This window comes from Haliotis asinina, chromosome 6 (genome assembly GCF_037392515.1).
Source record: "Haliotis asinina isolate JCU_RB_2024 chromosome 6, JCU_Hal_asi_v2, whole genome shotgun sequence".
NCBI lineage: Eukaryota > Metazoa > Mollusca > Gastropoda > Lepetellida > Haliotidae > Haliotis > Haliotis asinina.
Window position 1 is genome coordinate 10027045 of NC_090285.1, and position 19755 is coordinate 10046799.

General features: G+C 37.4%; 1 protein-coding gene across 1 annotated transcript in view; it reads right to left on the reverse strand.

The window, feature by feature from the left end:
• LOC137286840 (popeye domain-containing protein 3-like) overlaps positions 1-19378 on the reverse strand; it is a 39901-nt gene extending 20523 nt beyond the window's left edge. Inside the window, exons 1-3 of the mRNA XM_067818851.1 lie at positions 19343-19378; positions 18978-19088; positions 1144-1369 (exon numbers count right to left, since the gene is read on the reverse strand). Of these exons, the coding sequence (XP_067674952.1) occupies positions 1144-1369; positions 18978-19088; positions 19343-19378 (373 nt within the window). The remainder of the gene's footprint in view (positions 1-1143; positions 1370-18977; positions 19089-19342) is intronic.
• Between the last annotated feature and the right edge of the window lie 377 nt (positions 19379-19755).

Genomic DNA, 19755 nt, shown 5'->3' on the forward strand with positions numbered 1-19755 from the left:
AACTGTAGAAAATCAGTGGGAAAAGATGTTGTATCAGTATCAGTGAGTGAGTGAGTTTAGTTTTACGCCGCACTCAGCAATATTACAGCTATATGGCGGCGGTCTGTAAATAATTGAGTCTGGACCAGACAATCCAGTGATCAACAACATGAGCATCGATCTGTGCAACTGGGAACCGATGACATGCGTCAACCAAGTCAGCGAGCCTGACCACCCGATCCCGTCAGTCGCCTCTTACGACAAGCTGAGTCGCCTTTTTATGGCAAGCATGGGTTGCTGAAGGCCTATTCTACCCCGGGACCTTCACGGATAAGTATCAGTATCAAATGAATGACTGCAGAAATCCCGTGGGAAAAGACGTAGTGTCAGTATCAAACGAACGGCTGCAGAAATCCTGTGGGAAAAAGATTCATAGGGACAGCAGCAGAAATCCTGTGACAGAAGATGCAGCATTAGGATCAGATGGACTGATGCAAAAACCTTGTAGGTGAAGATGTAGTATCAGAATCAGATGAATAGCAGCTGAAATCCTCTAGGGAAAAGATGTATCAGGATCAGTTTGACCACAACAGAAATCCTGTAGGAAAAGACGTAGCATCAGGATCTGACAAACAGCACCAGAAATCCTGTAGGCTAAGATGTGTCAGGATCCGATGGACAGCAGCAGAAATCCTGTAGGAAAATATGTAATATTAGGACCAGTTGGACAGCAGCAGAAATACTGTGGGAAAAGATGTATCAGGATCAGATGAACAGCATCTGAAATCGAAAGAATTTACCATAACACCACCCTACAGCCCAAGAGAAAACACTAAATCATAAATTAAGTCATATTCACACTTATTTCAAGTGGTACTAAAATTGAAAGTTTCCTTACACATTTGGCATGTAAAATGTCTTGGGATCTTTAACCCGTGTCACCCCTAAATGTCCTAAAAAAGAAGGTACTTGTTGTTACTGGTGCTACGCATTTTGTCTGAGCAAAAAGAGATGTAGGTCAAGTCACACTGGCCATCTTCAGGGGTTGTGAGAAGTTATAGCTGCAAAGGATATATTTATGTGTCATGCATTTAAACTTTAAACACCATCCATGAAGCAAGTTTCTTTATTTCATGAATAGAAATCTCTAGGTATTTAACTTACCAAAGACAAAGAAAATATGCAGAAACAAGGCTCCATATGTAGTGTCTGGTGCACATAACCCAACTAGTACTGCCACATTGGCCAGCTGAAACAGCATATGATTGGTCGGCTCCCAGCTGTTACATCCAATCAGCTTGTCTATCCACATCTCTTCATTGACCACGCTTGAGTAGTTAAGGTCAAGGACAAACTTGAAGGATGAATTTTGACCCCCGATGAAATCAGACTGCAAAAAGATTTAATGGTTTAAATGAAAACAAAATGACAGCATAGTTAGTTTCTTCTATATCAGTTTCCCAAGAAACAGGGCCTAGAAATTTAGAGAGATGGAAGAAAGTTCGAGTGACAGTGAAAAGTAATGTTTCCATGAACTGTCACATACACATTTAGCTTTATGTGGAGCCTGTCTATATGGCTGTATCCTAGGACCTGGTCTTTGTTTTCATAAACTGACCTTTATATCCCATTAACATAGCTGTCTTTTCCATGTTTAATTGGAATCTTGTGCATGATGGCCTCCATCAGCTCCAATTAATGGAAATTCTGCCTTCATAGTCAGAAAGTCAGTAAATACTAAATACACTAAACATCACTGTATCCATGACTTACCAATCCAAACTAGTGGCTGTCTCAAAGCACAAGCTTGGTCCCCTATTATTTTTTCTTGATCTTTATAGTTTTCTATTGTGTTGACCTCTGGATAACTATTTAAAAACATTGTTTGAATGTGTATATTTGTTGTTCAACATTGTGCTTGACAGCATGCCAGCAGTTGGTACACAATCAAGTCAAGACCACACAATCCAATGATTGCCTGCATGCACAATAATGTTGGGATATGATGCCAAGACCCAGTCTGCAAGCTTTACAGGTAATACAACCAATACATGTGAGTCAACTCTTACAACAAGCATGGGTTTTGAGCAACTATCCCAATCCAGGCCTCCATGGTGCTGACACCAGTAACTTTATTGAAAATTTACAGAACTGATCCAACAGTCATTTCATAATTATCAAAATTTGAAACAGCAAAAGGTACCAAATCAGCACACATGTGCAACAGTAGTCCAGTCATATGATTCAAGACATAAAACTTCTGATCTGAGGTTCCAATCGCCATCAACCCCCATTAGCAAGTTGACAAAACACCACTCCCTCCCATGTTCCTTCTCTTCTCCTACTTAATGGAATCAACATGAAGAAACTACAAAAAATTGAATAACCTATGGAACCATTCAGTTCTTAAATCAAACTTTTCACATGGCAACAAATTTACATTGCCTTAGCTCTGATATGCCTAAATGCAATTATAAGTATAACAATAAAGGTGTACATTGTATACATATGAACGATAAAATCTTTATTGCATTTTGATGCCATGATTTTGCTTAGATTTTCACTCTTGCTTGACAGAGGTAATAGAATTTATATCGGTACAGCACATCAAACTGAAATAAAGTTATATCCATAAAGTACTTCACCTTTATTATTACTGATCAACTTCTAAAATGCCAGTCAGAGAGATCATGGTCATATTCACAACTAAGATTCACATACTGTCTAGTAAAACATACTTACCTGTCTCCGTTTTACAAAGTTCCCATTACATTTAAAGAAACAAGACCTGCAGTTTCAACTTATTTATAAATCTCCTATTTCTTAAAAATAACAAAACATCTTTGAAACAATGCAGAGAATTCAATTAGTAAAAGAATAATTCACTTCCACAATGAGCAGCCAGAGACTCCAAGACACAGCTTCCATTAGTCACCAAAGTTAGGAATCTATTTTGAAGTAAATTAAATGCACCAAGTGTGACATTTCAAATGCTCTAAATGAAGCAGCGCCAGTCTCGCTGCAATATGGTACATATACCTCAGCTTTCGAATGTGTTGCTACAGTAACACTGGCTTTTTGCCCTAGTTGTACATTTAGGAATTCAATTAGCCAAAGTACAGAGATTTATACAAAATAACCGCTTCAAGATAATGCAATCAACAGTTCCCTTTTGAGACAGTGAAGTGCATGAAAGTAAATTTGGCTTTCGTTTTGAGTTTACCTGTAATCATGTACCTGTTAATAATTTGAGATGATAATGGTGGTGTGCTAACATCACATTAAAAGACATTAATCACTTATCGTAATGATCACTTATCTCAGAGTAAAAGGAAAATTTCAACAGCATATTCCCAAAAATTAAAATAGATGACTGGATTAGAAGCGAAAATGGAAATGAGATTTAGCTCATCTGAATCCCAGATACATCACATTTTATTCATATTTCAGCTGTGAATTATACAGAGATTATTACATCAGCTAGAGTAAAGATTATAACATAACAAAGAATGTTAATTTCTATGACATACAATGAGCTTTTATCGAAAACAACTGACAACAGGAAAAATATGACCAAAGATCACATAATGGATATCACATGAAAACAAAACATGTTAAATAAAAACTTTTTGACAATATTCAAATAATATCTGACTAAAATTTGAATTATGATACCGTTTCATCAGTTGATGTAAAGTCATAAATCGATAATATGTCCACTTGAAGTCATTGCAACACTGGCACAAACAGACCTTGGTCATCAGCATGACATGTTAACCTGATGTAGTCATTGCAACACTGGCACAAACAGACTTTGGTCATCAGCATGACATGTTAACCTGATGTAGTCATTGCAACAATGGCATAAACAGACTTTGGTCATCAGCATGACATGTTAACCTGATGTAGTCATTGCATCACTGGCACAAACAGACCTTGGTCATCAGTATGACATGTTAACCTGATGTAGTCATTGCAACACTCCCTTGCGAAAAGATCATGAATTCTTCATGAAGACTTCATGAAGTTTCTTCATGAATTCTTCATGAAAACTTCATGAAGAATTCATGAACATTAAATGAGACATCTACTTCATGAAGAGTTCATGAAGATGCTTCATGAAGAGTTCATGAAGAATTCATGAAGATACTTCATGAAGAATTCATGAAGATACTTCATGAAGAGTTCATGAAAATACTTCATGAAGAGTTCATGAAGAATTCATGAAGATACTTCCTGAAGAGTTCATGAAGAATTCATGAGGATACTTTCTGAAGAGTTCATGAAGATACTTCCTGAAGAGTTCATGAAGACCCCCCTGAACTGTTCATGAAGACTTCCTGAAGAGCTTTTTTGGCCTCTTTCTGCAACACAAGTCACATAATCTGACCACGCCATGCAAGCTGGCAGGCAACATATAAATTCATCACCAATAGATGTAACATAAATTAAATATCAAGACACAAACAGAAAACTAGATTTTGATGGGATTTCCTTTTTATTCAAATCTTCAGCAGAAAATTCTGATTAATTATTTAAAAACAACACAAGAACCTGTATCCAAACATTGTGCTCTAGAATTAAAGAAGCTGTCATTCATATATACTTGTTCTATCTGTACTACAGCTTGGATGTCAATCAGTCTGTATCCAGGAAAATGAACTCATTAGGAACACCATTTCATGCAGTAGATTGTAATATACAATTTCAGAAAGTGTAATCCCTTCAGACTATATGTTTTTTAAGTAGACAATGAGAGTCACAACCAACAGAGAATTTACAACAGGGCCTTTAATCATCGACCTGGAAGTTGTACATGGGGCATCACAATTAATCTCAGAAGACACAAGATTGAAGAACCTTCAGGAAGAGCAGTGGTAACATCACTGAAGATGCCCACATTGGTTTAAGAATGGTTAGTGACTGAGTGAGTAGAGTTCCAGCAATATCACGACAAGGAACCCAAGAGAACGGCTACATACATTGTACTCATGTTACAAATCAAACCCAAGTCTTCAGTGTGAAGAGTGAACACTTTGGCTCAGAAATATAATCATCGAGGAGAACTTCATCTTTGTGTTTCAACATTTGCAGAATCACCCCCATTTCCTCAGAATCGCCCAGTGGAAATCTGAAAAACATTGCAACCAACAACATTTAATCATAGTCTTTCCATTTCAAAGAGTCTAAAGCAAATACTGAAACTTTGTTGTTTAAAAAAAAATAATTGCTCAAAATGTTAAGTATATATAACTTGTTTCAGATAATTTTTCACCTGATTAATTAAACTATTTTAAATAATTTAATAATTTAATTTCACACTGATGACCTTAAATTATTTTTTTTAATACAAAGAGTGCATATCAAGTAACAAAACTGGCTTCTAAATCACAAGTCTACATTCATAATCAAATATATTCTGAAATAGCTGCATTTCCCAACACTTAAAATAATCAGCACATCATAAAATAGAAAAACGTATCTTCATGTAACTGAACCTATTTCCAACTCAAATAGATGACTAAACATTGTGGCACATTCACTTTTAATTTACAATCGGTAATTATTCCAAAACTGAATACAAAAACGACAGAGAGAAAATGAAACATCCCTGAAAGTGCCTATAGCAATTATCTCCCTTTTCATTTGAATTTATTTTGTTGTTTATAATTTAAGCCAAACAAACTTAGCACCAAACTAGCACCTTGAACTCTGACACCATCTGCATGTGCTCAGATTTAAGTCACCAGCGTAACATGCCCCTGTGTAAGTCCCATCGTACACAAAGTTCACATTATCATTCCGTACACATTACTGATTTTCCTTCTGAGACTAAGAGACATACACTGTGTAAAAACAACACTTGATACACTGCTATATGTTTAAAAAATGTTTCTGTCATTCTCCTCAAAGAGAGTTGCTTATCCCTTCACCAATGTTTGTTTATGCATATTCCGGCACTCAAAATAATTTCAAAATTGTTGTTATTTACGTACCGCTCATGGAAATCACCTTGGGATGCATCCATAGGCAGTTAATCTAGTCGATTCCTTTATCTTAAGTCAGTTCTTGACATATCCATCGTTGTATTATCCACGAAATGCGCGAATCGCAAAATCATTAGTGATATTCATCGCCTGAATCGTTGTCTGTTGGCGAAGTTGCATTTGGCGCCTTCTGCCTCGGTCTCGCGCTCGAAGACAGCAGCAATGGCGTCATGCCGGGAAACGGTCGCGTCTTTCCGTATCGAATGTTGCAAGTTTGAAGTAAAGACATTTTTTGATAGAAAAGAAAAAATAAGTGTAAATATAAAGCTTAGATCAGGAATAAATCGTGTCTATAAATAAAATAAGATGTATGATTATTGTTATCCGTTCTTAAAGTCGCAATAGATTTCGGAAGAACGAAGGGCGGGGCAGTTTTGGTGCGAAAGTTACTCCATCATACCAACAGTGTATAATTTCTCATCTTATGAACAAATAATGGCAAAAATTACAATATTTAGGTATCAATATCGAAATTAGAACTTGTCAAAATACATGTCGTATTATTGTCAACGGCGGGGATCCCATAAAAACATGTTCTGAGTTCACGTTCCGTTGTCGATCATAACTTGGAAGAATAGTTTATAATGCACATGTCCCTAGTTATAAATTTTATTTCATTAGTCTAAACTGACGTACTTTTAGGGTCATATTGTGCTGGACAGGGAGTGTCAGTGGAATGTGTTCTAAAATCGAGAGCATTGAATGTTTTCAACGAAAAGATCAACTTGCGGGTTATGAAAGCTGTCAGAAGCATGGCGATATCAAAATATTTTTCCACTTTCTTTTTTTTCCTAGTACCGAGTTGACTGTTAATGTTTTTGACAGTTTTATGTTTTTGCTTCGTTATGAATTTGCAGAAGACGTTCTTGCGATAGTAAAGTATCTGCATGCATGCCCGATCGTGAGCAATCACGGGAGAAATTCAAAGAAATTAGATGATTTTGACAGGAAAACTTTACTTTATGGAGTAAATATGAATAAGGAAGACAAGTAGAAAACTTCCACAGTACCAACTGGTTACGCAGCTATTTTAGGAAGGTAAGTTTTAACTTGAACTGTCCCTATGTTACTAAAACAACTCCTGTTAGGCACAGAATCGTTTAGCGTTCTTTCATGCATTGTTTGTTGTATAAATTATGAAACAACAACAAAAATTACTAGACAAACACAAGTAATGCCACGAGAGACAGGATTTACAGATAATTTAAACTTAATTAAATATGTGGAAAGTATGTTTATGCCTCATCTGTAATCATTTACATAACAACTTATGTAACATGAATAAAAGTATTGTAGCTTGTAATATTTATTCTTTATTTTCTTTTTAATGTAGTTTACTCTGGAAATTTGTAGTGAATAAGATTAGACTTACTTCATGAACAAAAACTTCATGAAGTAACATATAACTTCATGAAGTGTGAAATAACTTCATGAAGTTGAAGAACTCTTCATGAAATGTCTTCATGAAGTAACAAAACTTCATGAAGTGTGAAATTACTTCATGAAGTTGACGAAGTCTTCATGAAGTGTGTCTTCATGAAGTAAGTTCATGAAGATTTAAGCTAAAGTTGATGAACTTCATGAAGACTTCATGAACTCATGAACTGAGTTTCGCAGGGGCTGGCACAAACAGACCTTGGTCATCAGCATGACATGTTAACCTGATGTAGTCATTGCAACACTGGCACAAACAGACCTTGGTCATCAGCATGACATGTTAACCTGATGTAGTCATTGCAACAATGGCACAAACAGACCTTGGTCGTGGTGATGACATGTTCACCTGATGTAGTCATTGCAACAATGGCACAAACAGACCTTGGTCATCAGCATGAAGAATCCACAGTAGACATAGCAGAAGGTTGGCAAAGTAGACAGGATTGTCAAACAACAATCTAGGATCAACTGCTGCTGAATTGTAGGAGAAGCAAGAATGACTGTCAACTAAAGTCATGTTTGAATGAAGACAAAGGGTTAGAGGAAATGGGATCAGAAGAGGATATGGAACACACTGGCAATATCAACTAGATGGGAGCAACACACTCCACTTTGTATCAACTGGTGGGATCATTTAATGTGGTGATGAATGGATCACTGACCTTGGGGTTTAAACGAATGCAAGTGAAGTATCTGCCAACCTGGAGAAGCTTTAAAGGACTGACAGGACACTGGTGTCAGCAGATTGAATGAAGGATTCCCTTCCTACAGATCTATATGTCTGGAAGAGACGACTGAGGGGCATCCAAGAAGAGTATTAGAAAAAGTAAGCATCATTTAACCATCCATGTAGAAGTCACAATTCTTTCTCTACATGCTGAAATCTTATAGTCCCTGTCCTCTCTGAGAGCTTTCCTTCCAATAACCACAAACTGACCATCATCAACACAATTACAGACCTTTTACCAACAGCAGATTCAGATACAAATAACAAGATGAATGGGGATCATGCAATGAAAAGGTTTGTTATATGAAACATTAGGTGTGTTGTTACAAGAGACATAAAATTCATTCCAGACCATTTCCATGTTCAAAAAGCATGAAAAGGAGTGTAGTTTGAGATAGTCTAAGGTTAAAAATTGTGTTTATCCAGTGTCCATAAAGGCAGATGGTGAAGCAGCTTAGTTAGTCATAATATTGTTGCATATCATGTGACACAAGCCGTGTCTGTCTGAATAAGATAAACTGAGGATCTTATAACAGTACCATCTGTTCGTTTCCCTTTCTGTAGTCTATTTTATGGCACTGGCTCCTGGGGATGGTAGGGTAGTCTGGTGGTTCAAGCATTCACTCATCATGCCGAAGACCTGAGTTTCATTCCCCACATGGGTACAAAGTGTGAAGCCTATTTCTGGTATCTGACTGCCATCACATTACTGGAACACTGCTAAAAGAGGCATAAACCTAAACTCACTCACTCAAGTAATAATAACTATATTGTATATGGTTTGCTTGTTACGTTGTCATTGCAATGATATTCTTCGCCAATGAGTATGTTTACAGCTCAGTTAATAGTTGTCAGTGTTAGTGAAATGAAGATAATACTTGTGTAATGTAAAATAGGCAGATTGATGATAACCAACCATGCATTAGATGTCACATTATGGGACTGTCATACATAATTATTCAGATTTAGGTCATTGTCCTCATCATCTTTAAGGTTTACAGTCACCATTATCTTATTGTTGTACTGTTGTTTCTGTCTGTAAATAAATAACCATCACCATCACTAGCATCACCATCAATAGCATCATCATCACTAGCATCATCATCACCATCATCACTACCATCATCATGATCAGAAAGACCACAATTAATAATTTTGTAACCATAAGCTTCACACTGAACAATCATGTACATCAGCCATACCACAAAGCCAATCACAAACGTATCAAAACTGAAACTGAAATCACAGCATGCCATGGACGGCACCTCTACAAATAGAGGAATCACAATCCATAAGACTATACTGAAACAGTCTTCAGTAAAATCTATCACTATAATGTAAAAACGTGTAACAAAAACGATATTGCTGTGTCTTTTTCAAATGATGAAAAAAAAAATTCAAAGGACAAACATACATAATCCAGACTTCAGCTTCATGTCCGACATACAAAAATCCCTGAAATTATTAAAAATCATACCAAACTTACCCCTGATCTGTCGCCTGAGCCAAGTCTGTTTAGTTACATGATATATATGCCATTCGACAGTGAGAGATACAAGGACTGGAAGCAGTTCCACAAAATGTCACCTGAGTTCCCGACAGGATATTTTTGCTATTTGAAGCACATCCCTGTGACATTAACAGCTGATAGCTTGCTTCATAGATGACTCATGGTAAACATCAAGAGGTATTTTTAAATGTCTTGGTTGTCATGGCAATGCTACATTTAAAATCCAAAAGGCCATTCGATTTAGGATAAGTTTGGCTTTTTAATTATCTCTGGATAAATTTTGATAAAACTATGGAGACTGGATGTCGAAATGTGTGAACTGTCATGGTGCCTTCTGGTGATTCCACAATGGTCTGTCGTTTCATCTGAGGTTGCCGTCATGTTAATTTATACCTTTGTCATATAACAATGATTTACCGGACACATATCTTGCATTGTTGCTGCAATCTGTGTGGAAAGTATACTGGCTAATTTTGCTGTTGGGTTGATTTTATCCAAAACAAATCAATCAATTTTCATGACAAATAAATACACAGAAAAGTACTGACATTTGGAAACCTATAGACATAGCTCAAAATACAAAGAAACTAAAGTAACGATTAAATTTAGTTTTGACCAAGATCTTTTATGTCTTTTAGCGGTATTTAGAAGTTGTATATGTGACCAAGATCTTTTATGGATAAATCTTCTTCTTTTTTCAATTCTTGAAACACAACATTTCAGTGTCTTTTCAGTCCCCTTCATCAGGTGAACTGACAAATGATGACAACCCCAATACATTGTGTTTCAAAGAATTATAAAAAAAGAAGATTTATCCACAAAAACTCTTCGTCATATATGCAACTTCTAAATGCTGCTAAAAGACATCACAAATTTAATTTTGCAAACAGATGATATAATTTCAGGTTATAGATCATTATGTATTATCACACATCGGCATATAAATTTTCTAAACCTAAATTCTTAACATGCACATACATTTCTCACAAAGTCAGAGATGAGTCAGATGACTCTTGTATATGGAAGACAACAACAATCCCAAATATAATGGATGGTATTGTCAAGTCAGTGAACCAATTAGCTAAATTGGTTCATCTATTAGATACTACTCCTTGGTGTTGTACAAAGACAGGTGCCTTGGCGTAGTGGTAAAAGCGTACACTCGTCATGCTAAAGGTGGTTCATGCTATTATTCAAGAAACCATCGGAAAACACATAATACATGGATATGAACAATGAATAGATTCTACTGCAACTCTCACTGAATTTCAATCGTTTCAAGATTGTTTGCAACTGGCAAGGCAATGATTGGTTGTTTTAATGAGGTCTGCGATGTTCTCCAATTTCATTCGCCCAGAGAGTTATATGGCTATGGTAAAATAGCGATTTGCATAACTTGATTGTTTGTACAGGTATTTTTGTTTCAATTACGAATTCTTCTAAAAGTTGGTGCTTAAACAGTTTGTGTTTAATGAGTGCTGATGACACTGTTGTTATAGACAATGTTTCGATGTCTCTGAAATGTTTTCACGAGGCTTTATCTGTCATCTTTGTAGTGTTTTCTTTATATGTTCAAGTAAATGACAAGTGATTTAAATAAGCCCACCCCCTTTTGTCAATTTTTCAAGAACCCTGTCTTGTACCAAGTCAAATATGGTATTAAAAATGAATGATGTTCATGATTCTGAGACACTCTTGGATGACATAATGTTTACATATTTACAAATGGAAATACATTGGATGAACAACAGCACTTATAAAATAAAATAAAATAAATAGAATAAAATGCAAAAAATGGATATATATATCTACAGATCAAATGTTAGTCAACCATAAAAACATAAGGAACTTAAAAATGTGTTATAAGAAAGATTCTGTTCAAGTTGCGTTTCAACATTCAAATGCTGATGCAGGGCTCTGTGGTCAGACATGGTGACTGCATACACTGATGCTCTCAGAGTCAATCATAAGATCGTCTGGTCCAGGTTACAATATTTACAGATTGCCATTATGAAGAAGCAATACTGATCATGAATGATTCATTAAATAACAACAAAACATGTTATCCATATTGTCAAAGTGATTACAAACTAAAATATGACATGATTTAAGAAAATTAATCAGAATTTCTTTTTTAAAAAACACAGTTCCAACCCTTAACAAATCCTACCTTCCACCAATGATGAAAATTACTATTTGGAACATTTTCAACATTGGACAAATCCTGACCAATTTCCATTCTGGATCTATCTCGAACAGAATTCACTTCCTGACAAGGTTCTAATATTGAAATGTACAACGCTGCATAATCCCCATCTTCACTGTTTGACGCATGGAAACCTGTCTGCATGATTACTGTACAGTGTCTGCATGGTGTCTGAATGGTGACTGCATGTTGTCTGCATGATAACAGCATGGTGAATGCATGTGGATGGCATTGGGACTGCATCATTGCCTGGTATCTGAATGTTGACTGCATGGTGTCTGCATCATGTCTGAATGGTGTCTGCATGGGGACTGCACAGTGTCTGCATGGTGACTGATTGGCATCTGCATAGAGACTGCATGGAGTCTGAATTGTTGTTGCATGTGGACTGCATGGTGTCTACATGTCCAAATAATGACTGCATGATGACAGCATGGTGATTGCATAGTATCTGCATGGTGAGAGTTCAATAGTAATTCAAGAAATGCCTGACAAGTGTATAAATGAATGACATCCAGACGTTCTGAGTTTAACTACCATGTATCAGGCCATGAAAAGCTGCAAAGTTATTAGAGTATGTGAGTTGTGTATTATAACACTTTTAGCACTTTTCCAGCAATAACACGGTGGGTACACCAGAAATGGGTTTCACACATTGTACCCATGAAAGGAATTGAACCTGGGTCTTCGGCTTGACGAGTGAACGCTTTAACTACTGGGCTACCCACAATGGAATGGAAGCAAAATCATGACATGGTTGACCATGCTTGCACTTTTCATTCTGTCAATCCTACATTTGCAAAAACCAACCCATTTGGCTTTGAAAATAGATACCCCACTAACTGAATATCAACTAATTATATTCAGCATGTCAACTTTCACGTTTTCACAATCTGTTCACAGATTTAATTTTTGATGAATATATCATCCTCATGTATCTTTTGTTTGTTATAACATTCCACATTGAGGGTACATGCACAGAAGTCAACAGAAAATACTTTTGAAAAAAGAGATGACTTCTTCATTTACAACAGATGCAACATTTTGGTGTAGATGCCAACACTGTTATCAAGACAGTTATATATAAAGAAGATGTCTGTCCATAAAAACTGTCCCTTTCCATCATACCAGATTAATAAACATATGATACATATTCAGTAAACTTTACTTTTCTCTGATTATGTCTATGGATAGTTTGATTGTCACCAGACCATGAAAATTACTTACAGACCACTGTCACTTCATGGGAACATAGTTGAGAGTTGATCTAAATGGTTGCTCTGGGCACGATCAAAACCCCATACCATATAAAACTCTAAGCAGAGCACTTGTAAGTCCAAATATATAGATGAAGTCTAGCTGATAATGTACACATTGCTGTATGTACATTCAAACTATCCACAAAAACAGGAACAAACTTATGATGTGTTTCTTTGGCATTTCCACATCAAAATATGGATTGCTACTATGGGTTGCATCCTGTGGACACTGAATATTTGATGGTGCTGAATCTCCAAAATACAAGTGTGGCCTAAGTAAATACAATGAAATGTTATTATCGCTTGCATCATTTGCACAAAAGACTATTAAGTGAACCAGTATTAATCCACATACAGGAATATCCCTTAATGGTAGTTGTAATAAGTTCAGTGAATGAAAGAGCATCAGGGGTTAAAAAATCACATCGCCCAATGCCCGGGAGAAGTCAGTTTTCACAACGGGCAATCAAATAATGCGATCTTACTTGCCTGTGGACTATTAGATAATTTTCACTTACGGTTTCAAACTGTAAATACAGTTGGATTTCATTAAAATATCTGCTCATAATATGGCTCATCCTCAATATCTCCAGGGTATACGTTCCGATAAGTGTCCACTATACCCTGGATGCATCTACGACTCTGCCAGATAAATATATTACCTCCCTTGACTGTCTCTTCATCCAGTCAGGTGTCTACGCTGGGAAGTTGAGCGAACCAATCACAACTCACTTTTGTTTTTTTTAATTATCTAGCCGATTATACCTGGCAAGAGAAACCATGCAGAGATTCTCTGGAAGAGGTAGAAGGCGTTCTTGCATATGTTGTTTCAAAGTTTCAGACCTGTCAGTTTGTTTGTATGATTTCCCTAAAATCTGAATCGCACTGCGAGCAAACCTTCACAGTTGCGACCGCTACCTTTGTTGACACTGGCAAGCTCTGTTATAATGGCGGCCTAGCTGATTGGCTACTGTGAGAAGGCGGAGCCAGCAAAGGGAGGTAATAAATTTATCTGGCAGAGCCGTAGATGTGTCCAGGGTATAGTGGAGACTTATCAGAGCATTTACCCTGGAGTTATCGAGGATGAATACGGCTAAAATACATAATAAATTTCGCAATAATAATAAAGTAGAGCTATCATTCTGGGAAATTTATCACTCTTCGTTAATTAGTCCAATGAACATTCACATCAAATATTGTGTCATAAAATCAGGGCAAGTAGAAAAATAGTCAGGACAAGTTACTTTCTTGAAGTCACTTGCCCTGTGGGAAGAGCCTTTCAACCAGTGTTTGACCCCATGGGTATGTTTCTAAACATTTTTCATTAGGTAACTTTCAGTTTGGGTTTTCGTTCACAATCATGAATGATCATGTCTCAGAAAACATATTACAAGCTCTTTACAACAGTTTATTTACATACAAATTAAGTAAATACATTTAGCTGAAAACTTTAAACACCCAAAGCTTACAGGGACCCTCTTATCAAGTATTGAGGCCCTCCGGAATTTAACCAGGTGGCGCAATGGTCCACGTCCAAAACATTTATCCCTAGGTGAATTTATCTTCTTTGCATGATGTGAGGTGAGGTAGCTTTAAACACTGCCACAGATGTGGTTAAAAAAATCAAGAGGCTTAATGAGATGCCTCTTTTAAATTTCTTTTTGCCCCAGACAGGTAACAATATCTGTCGCCAGGATTTTCCAACCACACCAGTCCCTGGATCCATTTTTGTCGTTCTTGTGATCTCAAATTACCTGGCCTTGATTGGTCCTCACATTTTACAGACTAGTAAAACCATTATCAGGAAGAAAGGAAATACTTAGTAAATGGGTAAGGATGGTAAAACCTTTAACACCGAACTTTTAAGAGTAATGAAGTCATCCTTTCCTTCAAGAAGATGTTGTTGTTCTACATGCAAGTCAGTTTTTGAAAGTTTTCTTGCAAATAAAGCAATGAGACTGACAACCATGTTTGTAACCTTTTCACCTGAAGAATGAGGGTTGCTTGTAACTGGCACTGACTGACCTCCACTACTGAAAATCAAGGATGGGCAATAAGGATTTATGGGAGGTGAACCCCTGCATCCTATTCACATAAAAACTGACAATGGACCCAACAAAATTTATTACCATGTCCACAGGGACACAGAATAAGTTGAACAACTTTCCATAATTTTTCCAGTCAAGCAACAATAAGTTATCACTGAGTCTGCTACTAGCCAGTTTATGGTACTATTTGAAAGCTAATCACTATGGCTAATCACAATGATCATGACACGGAACACAATAAGTGTAAGCATTGCATAAACGAGATGAAACTACATATAAATATTATATGTGATATCACTGATACAAATTATTTTAAAATGACATGTTCAAATTAACAAATTCTGTGTCAAAAATAGCTTTTTGTGGGTTTACCGGCAAGTTCCGTGAAATACCCACTTGCATGTTCGAGATACTGAGGGGAGAAAATGGGAACTATTCTCAAAGTCAAAACACACAGCTCGTTTCCATCTCAGAAGTCTAAATCGCGTCCCTGTAACCAAACTACGATAGTTGTCTTGACAACCATATCATTTGTAAATATGCAATACAGTAGCATATCACCACATGAGATTGTATCATGGGCTTTCATGAATACCATGAATCATAATCCGTCTGCTTTTTCTTCAAGATGGTGGTGGTTTAACCGTTAGATATTTAAAGAGAGATGATTACATCGTACCTTAAGTCGTAAACGGTCGCCACCATTGGTGCCAGTTACGATTCCACGGCGATAGGAGTGAAAGCTTACCTTGCCGTTGTAGACAGGCATGTTGGGAGTGAGTATCATGCGGAGCTTGTCTTGTGTGTTTCGTCTGCACCTGCCGACGCAACAATTTACACTTTTAGCACGTGTTGCACGTGATGCGGGTACACGAAATCAACAAGTTCTCGGTGCTGCTGCACATGCGCAGTGAATGGAGAGACTCAACTGGTGGTTAGTTTCAAAGACGTTATTCACAGCTATATTGATCGGGACTTAACTACAGAAAGATGCGCACGTAAAATATAAAGTCTAGCTGCCGAAATCAGACTTTGGAAACATAAAATTCAGCAGCCCGATACAAGTATCTTACATGGTCGTAAGTAAACTGACTTTGTAGTTTGTTCAAGAAATCTTCTTATATACCTGTTAATATTAGTGTTATAACTGATCTTCATTAACCCACCCTAGTCGTATGAGGCGACTAACAGAATCCGGTGTGGTCAAGCATGATGACGTGGTTGACATGCATGTCATTGTATCCCAAATGCGTAGATGGGTGATCATGCTGCTGATCACTGGATTGTCTGGTCCAGACTCGATTGTATACAGACCACCGTCACATAGCTGGAATATTGCCGAGTACGGTGTAAACCTCAACCGAGGGTGTTGGTAACGATGTAAATTGTAATAAAGCAGTGAAATGTGAGTAACTACAATTTGCCCCAGTTTATTACACTTTACCGCATTACTACAATTTACGTCGTAAGAGGCGTAGGTACCAATATAAAAAAGCCCGAGCGTACACATGATTGTTGGTCAGACACTCAATACTATCTAAATATAAAACTTTGTTTACACGAAAGAACTGACATTCAACTCACTTTTGTTATATGTACGACAACATAAACGTGAAACAGACAGCCTATGAGGTTTTATCAGACTATGGGGTTTTCCTTTCTAGTTTAAAATTGAAATTCTTCAAAGGCATTGTTTAAGTTGATGTGGTAATACAAGACAAATCCTGTGGATAACAACTTCTTATTTTATTTTTCAGAACGTGAACGTAGTTTAAATTTGTTTGATAGTTTGTACTTTTTCACTCGGTGACGGCAGTCTGTAAATAACTGAAGCCCGAACAGAGATTCCTGACTTTCGGGAAGAAATCAAATTACGTTATTTCTTAGTAATTTCATGACCCTTTGCCATCTAAACTGAACATTTAAAGGCCTATAAAAATTGTTGTGGTTCCGATTACACGACCTTATTTTTTAAGCACCGACCAGTATCGGTCATTCTACGTGATAAAGTCGACATGATGGCCGCAAGCTTGATTAAATAAACAATTACACACTGATAACTGTCTTAAAAAATGTACAAACAAAATATTTCCTACCTATCCTGAATTTTAAAGAACTGAAATCGGAACCACAACATTTTTTTTTTGCATTTGTCTTCCTTGTCTAACTGAAACAAAGGTACTCCGGTCCTTTTGAGAGAAGGGAATGGTTCTTCGAGTACAATAGGGGCGTAGCTACCGTTATTTGGAAAAAAAACCAAGCCCGAGCATTGTGCTAAAAAAGGTTGGGCAAGTCCTCATTACTATCGAAATATAAATAATTACAACCTGTTGGGCATACACGAAAAAAATTGCTTGCAACGCGCCTGACATGATAGTCTATATCATAAGATTGTAGAACCTACCAGAACTCTGTCTAGATATATCACACTTTGCCTATTACTGATTGCCTGCAGGTTCACAAACACGTCACTCCCACTAAACAACATTCTGACTGAGTTTCCTTTCACTTTTAGCAATATTCCAGCAGTATAATGGCTGGGGACATCAGGGATGGACTTCGCACATTGTACCCATGTCGGGAATAGAACCAGGGTCTTCGGTGTGAATAGTGATTACTTTAACCACTAGGCTAACCCGCCGACTCACATATATTTGTTTTCTGGATAGCAAATAGTAATAGTTAGTGATTATTGGATTGGATTGGATTATTGGTATTGGATTATCCAATCAAACGACATTTACCTGGGATTATTTATTTAAAAGAATAGTGGCTATTTTTTTGATTAATGGATTATGTCGCGAGAAGCGTTTCTGAGTGATTTTATGTGACATCTTGTAACTTGAGTTTTAAACATTGGCCTGGCCACTTTCCATCTTCGTGCTGCAGTGATCCTAACTCCCATGCTTCAACATAGGCTTACGGCAAGCACCCGTAATGGAAGATATACATGAACACTGGTTATACGATAAGATTAACCTACTACGCTGATACGCAAAAAGAAACTTCCCTCTCATTTTGAATGCCAGCAAAAGAGAAAGACATATAAATTCAGTTATCAAACACAAACTAGTGGATTATTCAATGACGCATATCCCTTATATATATTTTTAACACCAAACCTGACAACAACGATCCTCTGTGAAATGAGGTTTGAACCCGATGGATAGGAATCTCTAGATGGCATAGAAATAACATATTATTGCAGAGCTCAAATTTCGAACGTGGAGAGTTTCATGAGAATATAACTTCATTAACATAATATGAGCGACGGTTCGGCTGTTAACACCGTTATAATCGCTTGCTTGATAACGGTGTTAGAAGATACACTGAAACGTCGTTCATATCCGTGCAGCTCGCCTCGTTCACCTCACCAACTTCTAAATGCCTTTCAAATAGGCTCGATCCGTGAAGGTCCCGGGGTAGTATAGGCCCTCAGCAACCCATGCTTGCCATAAAAGGCGACTATGCTTGTCGTAAGAGGCGACTAACGGGATCGGGTGGTCAGGCTCTCTGACTTGGTTGACACATGTCATCGGTTCCCAATTGTGCAGATCGATTCCCATGTTGTTGGTCACGGGATTGTCTGGTCCAGACTGGATTATTCACAGACCGCCGCCATATAGCTGTAATATTGCTGAGTGCGGCGTAAAACTAAACTCACTCACTCACTTCAAAGAGGCTCAAATGTCCTCCTTACTGGGATATTCCAGTGCCTATGTCATACTTGTCCTCTTTGTGACTCCATTTGTACCAATACATACCGTCCTGCTGATGTCTCCTGGTGACGTCGTGGGGATGTGCACCATTCCTAAAAAGGCTGGCTCAGCTGATTTCTGTTGACTGGTGGGTTTATCAGTTTCTACACTGTCTGTCTAATGAAAATTGTATCTGGCAATGTAATACTGAACCGTTCCAGCAGTATATGGACTTACAGCAGTATCATTCTCTGAGGTTGTCGACGTGAAAAGGGAAAAATATCCGTTGGGGAACCTCGTCTCGATACCTTTGTACATTTAGTTTACTATTTAAGATCACACGACTTGTTTCTATCACTGCAGATTTTGCCCAATACCATCTTGTTCGTGTGGGTAATACTTTTGGAAGTACCCAGGTGCTAGTGACCCACCTCTTGTTCTGCGAACATGGATTCTTCCAGTGGCATGCTGGAGTATGTCCGTGAGCAGGAACATTTCACCCCCTGGAACCACTGTCCTGCAGAGGTGCAGTGATGGGGTGACAGTCCGCCTGCATTTGCAGTGATCGCGTGCTTGTTTTGGTGGCGAATGTAAGATCGGTGTTAAATAGCTAGTCACCATTTGCGAAACACGAACAATATCGTTTAAATATTAACATTTCACGAATGCACAGGTCCTGATGGTGATATACAGAATGTTTCAAGTTTCTAGGTTAAACATGAAGAAAGCAATCGTCGATTATCGGCAGATCATATCTTTTCAAGTAGACAAATGCTGATTGTATGTCAAATATATTTCCATTTTTCCTATGAATGACAGAGTTAATAGGTATCACCAGCAGGAC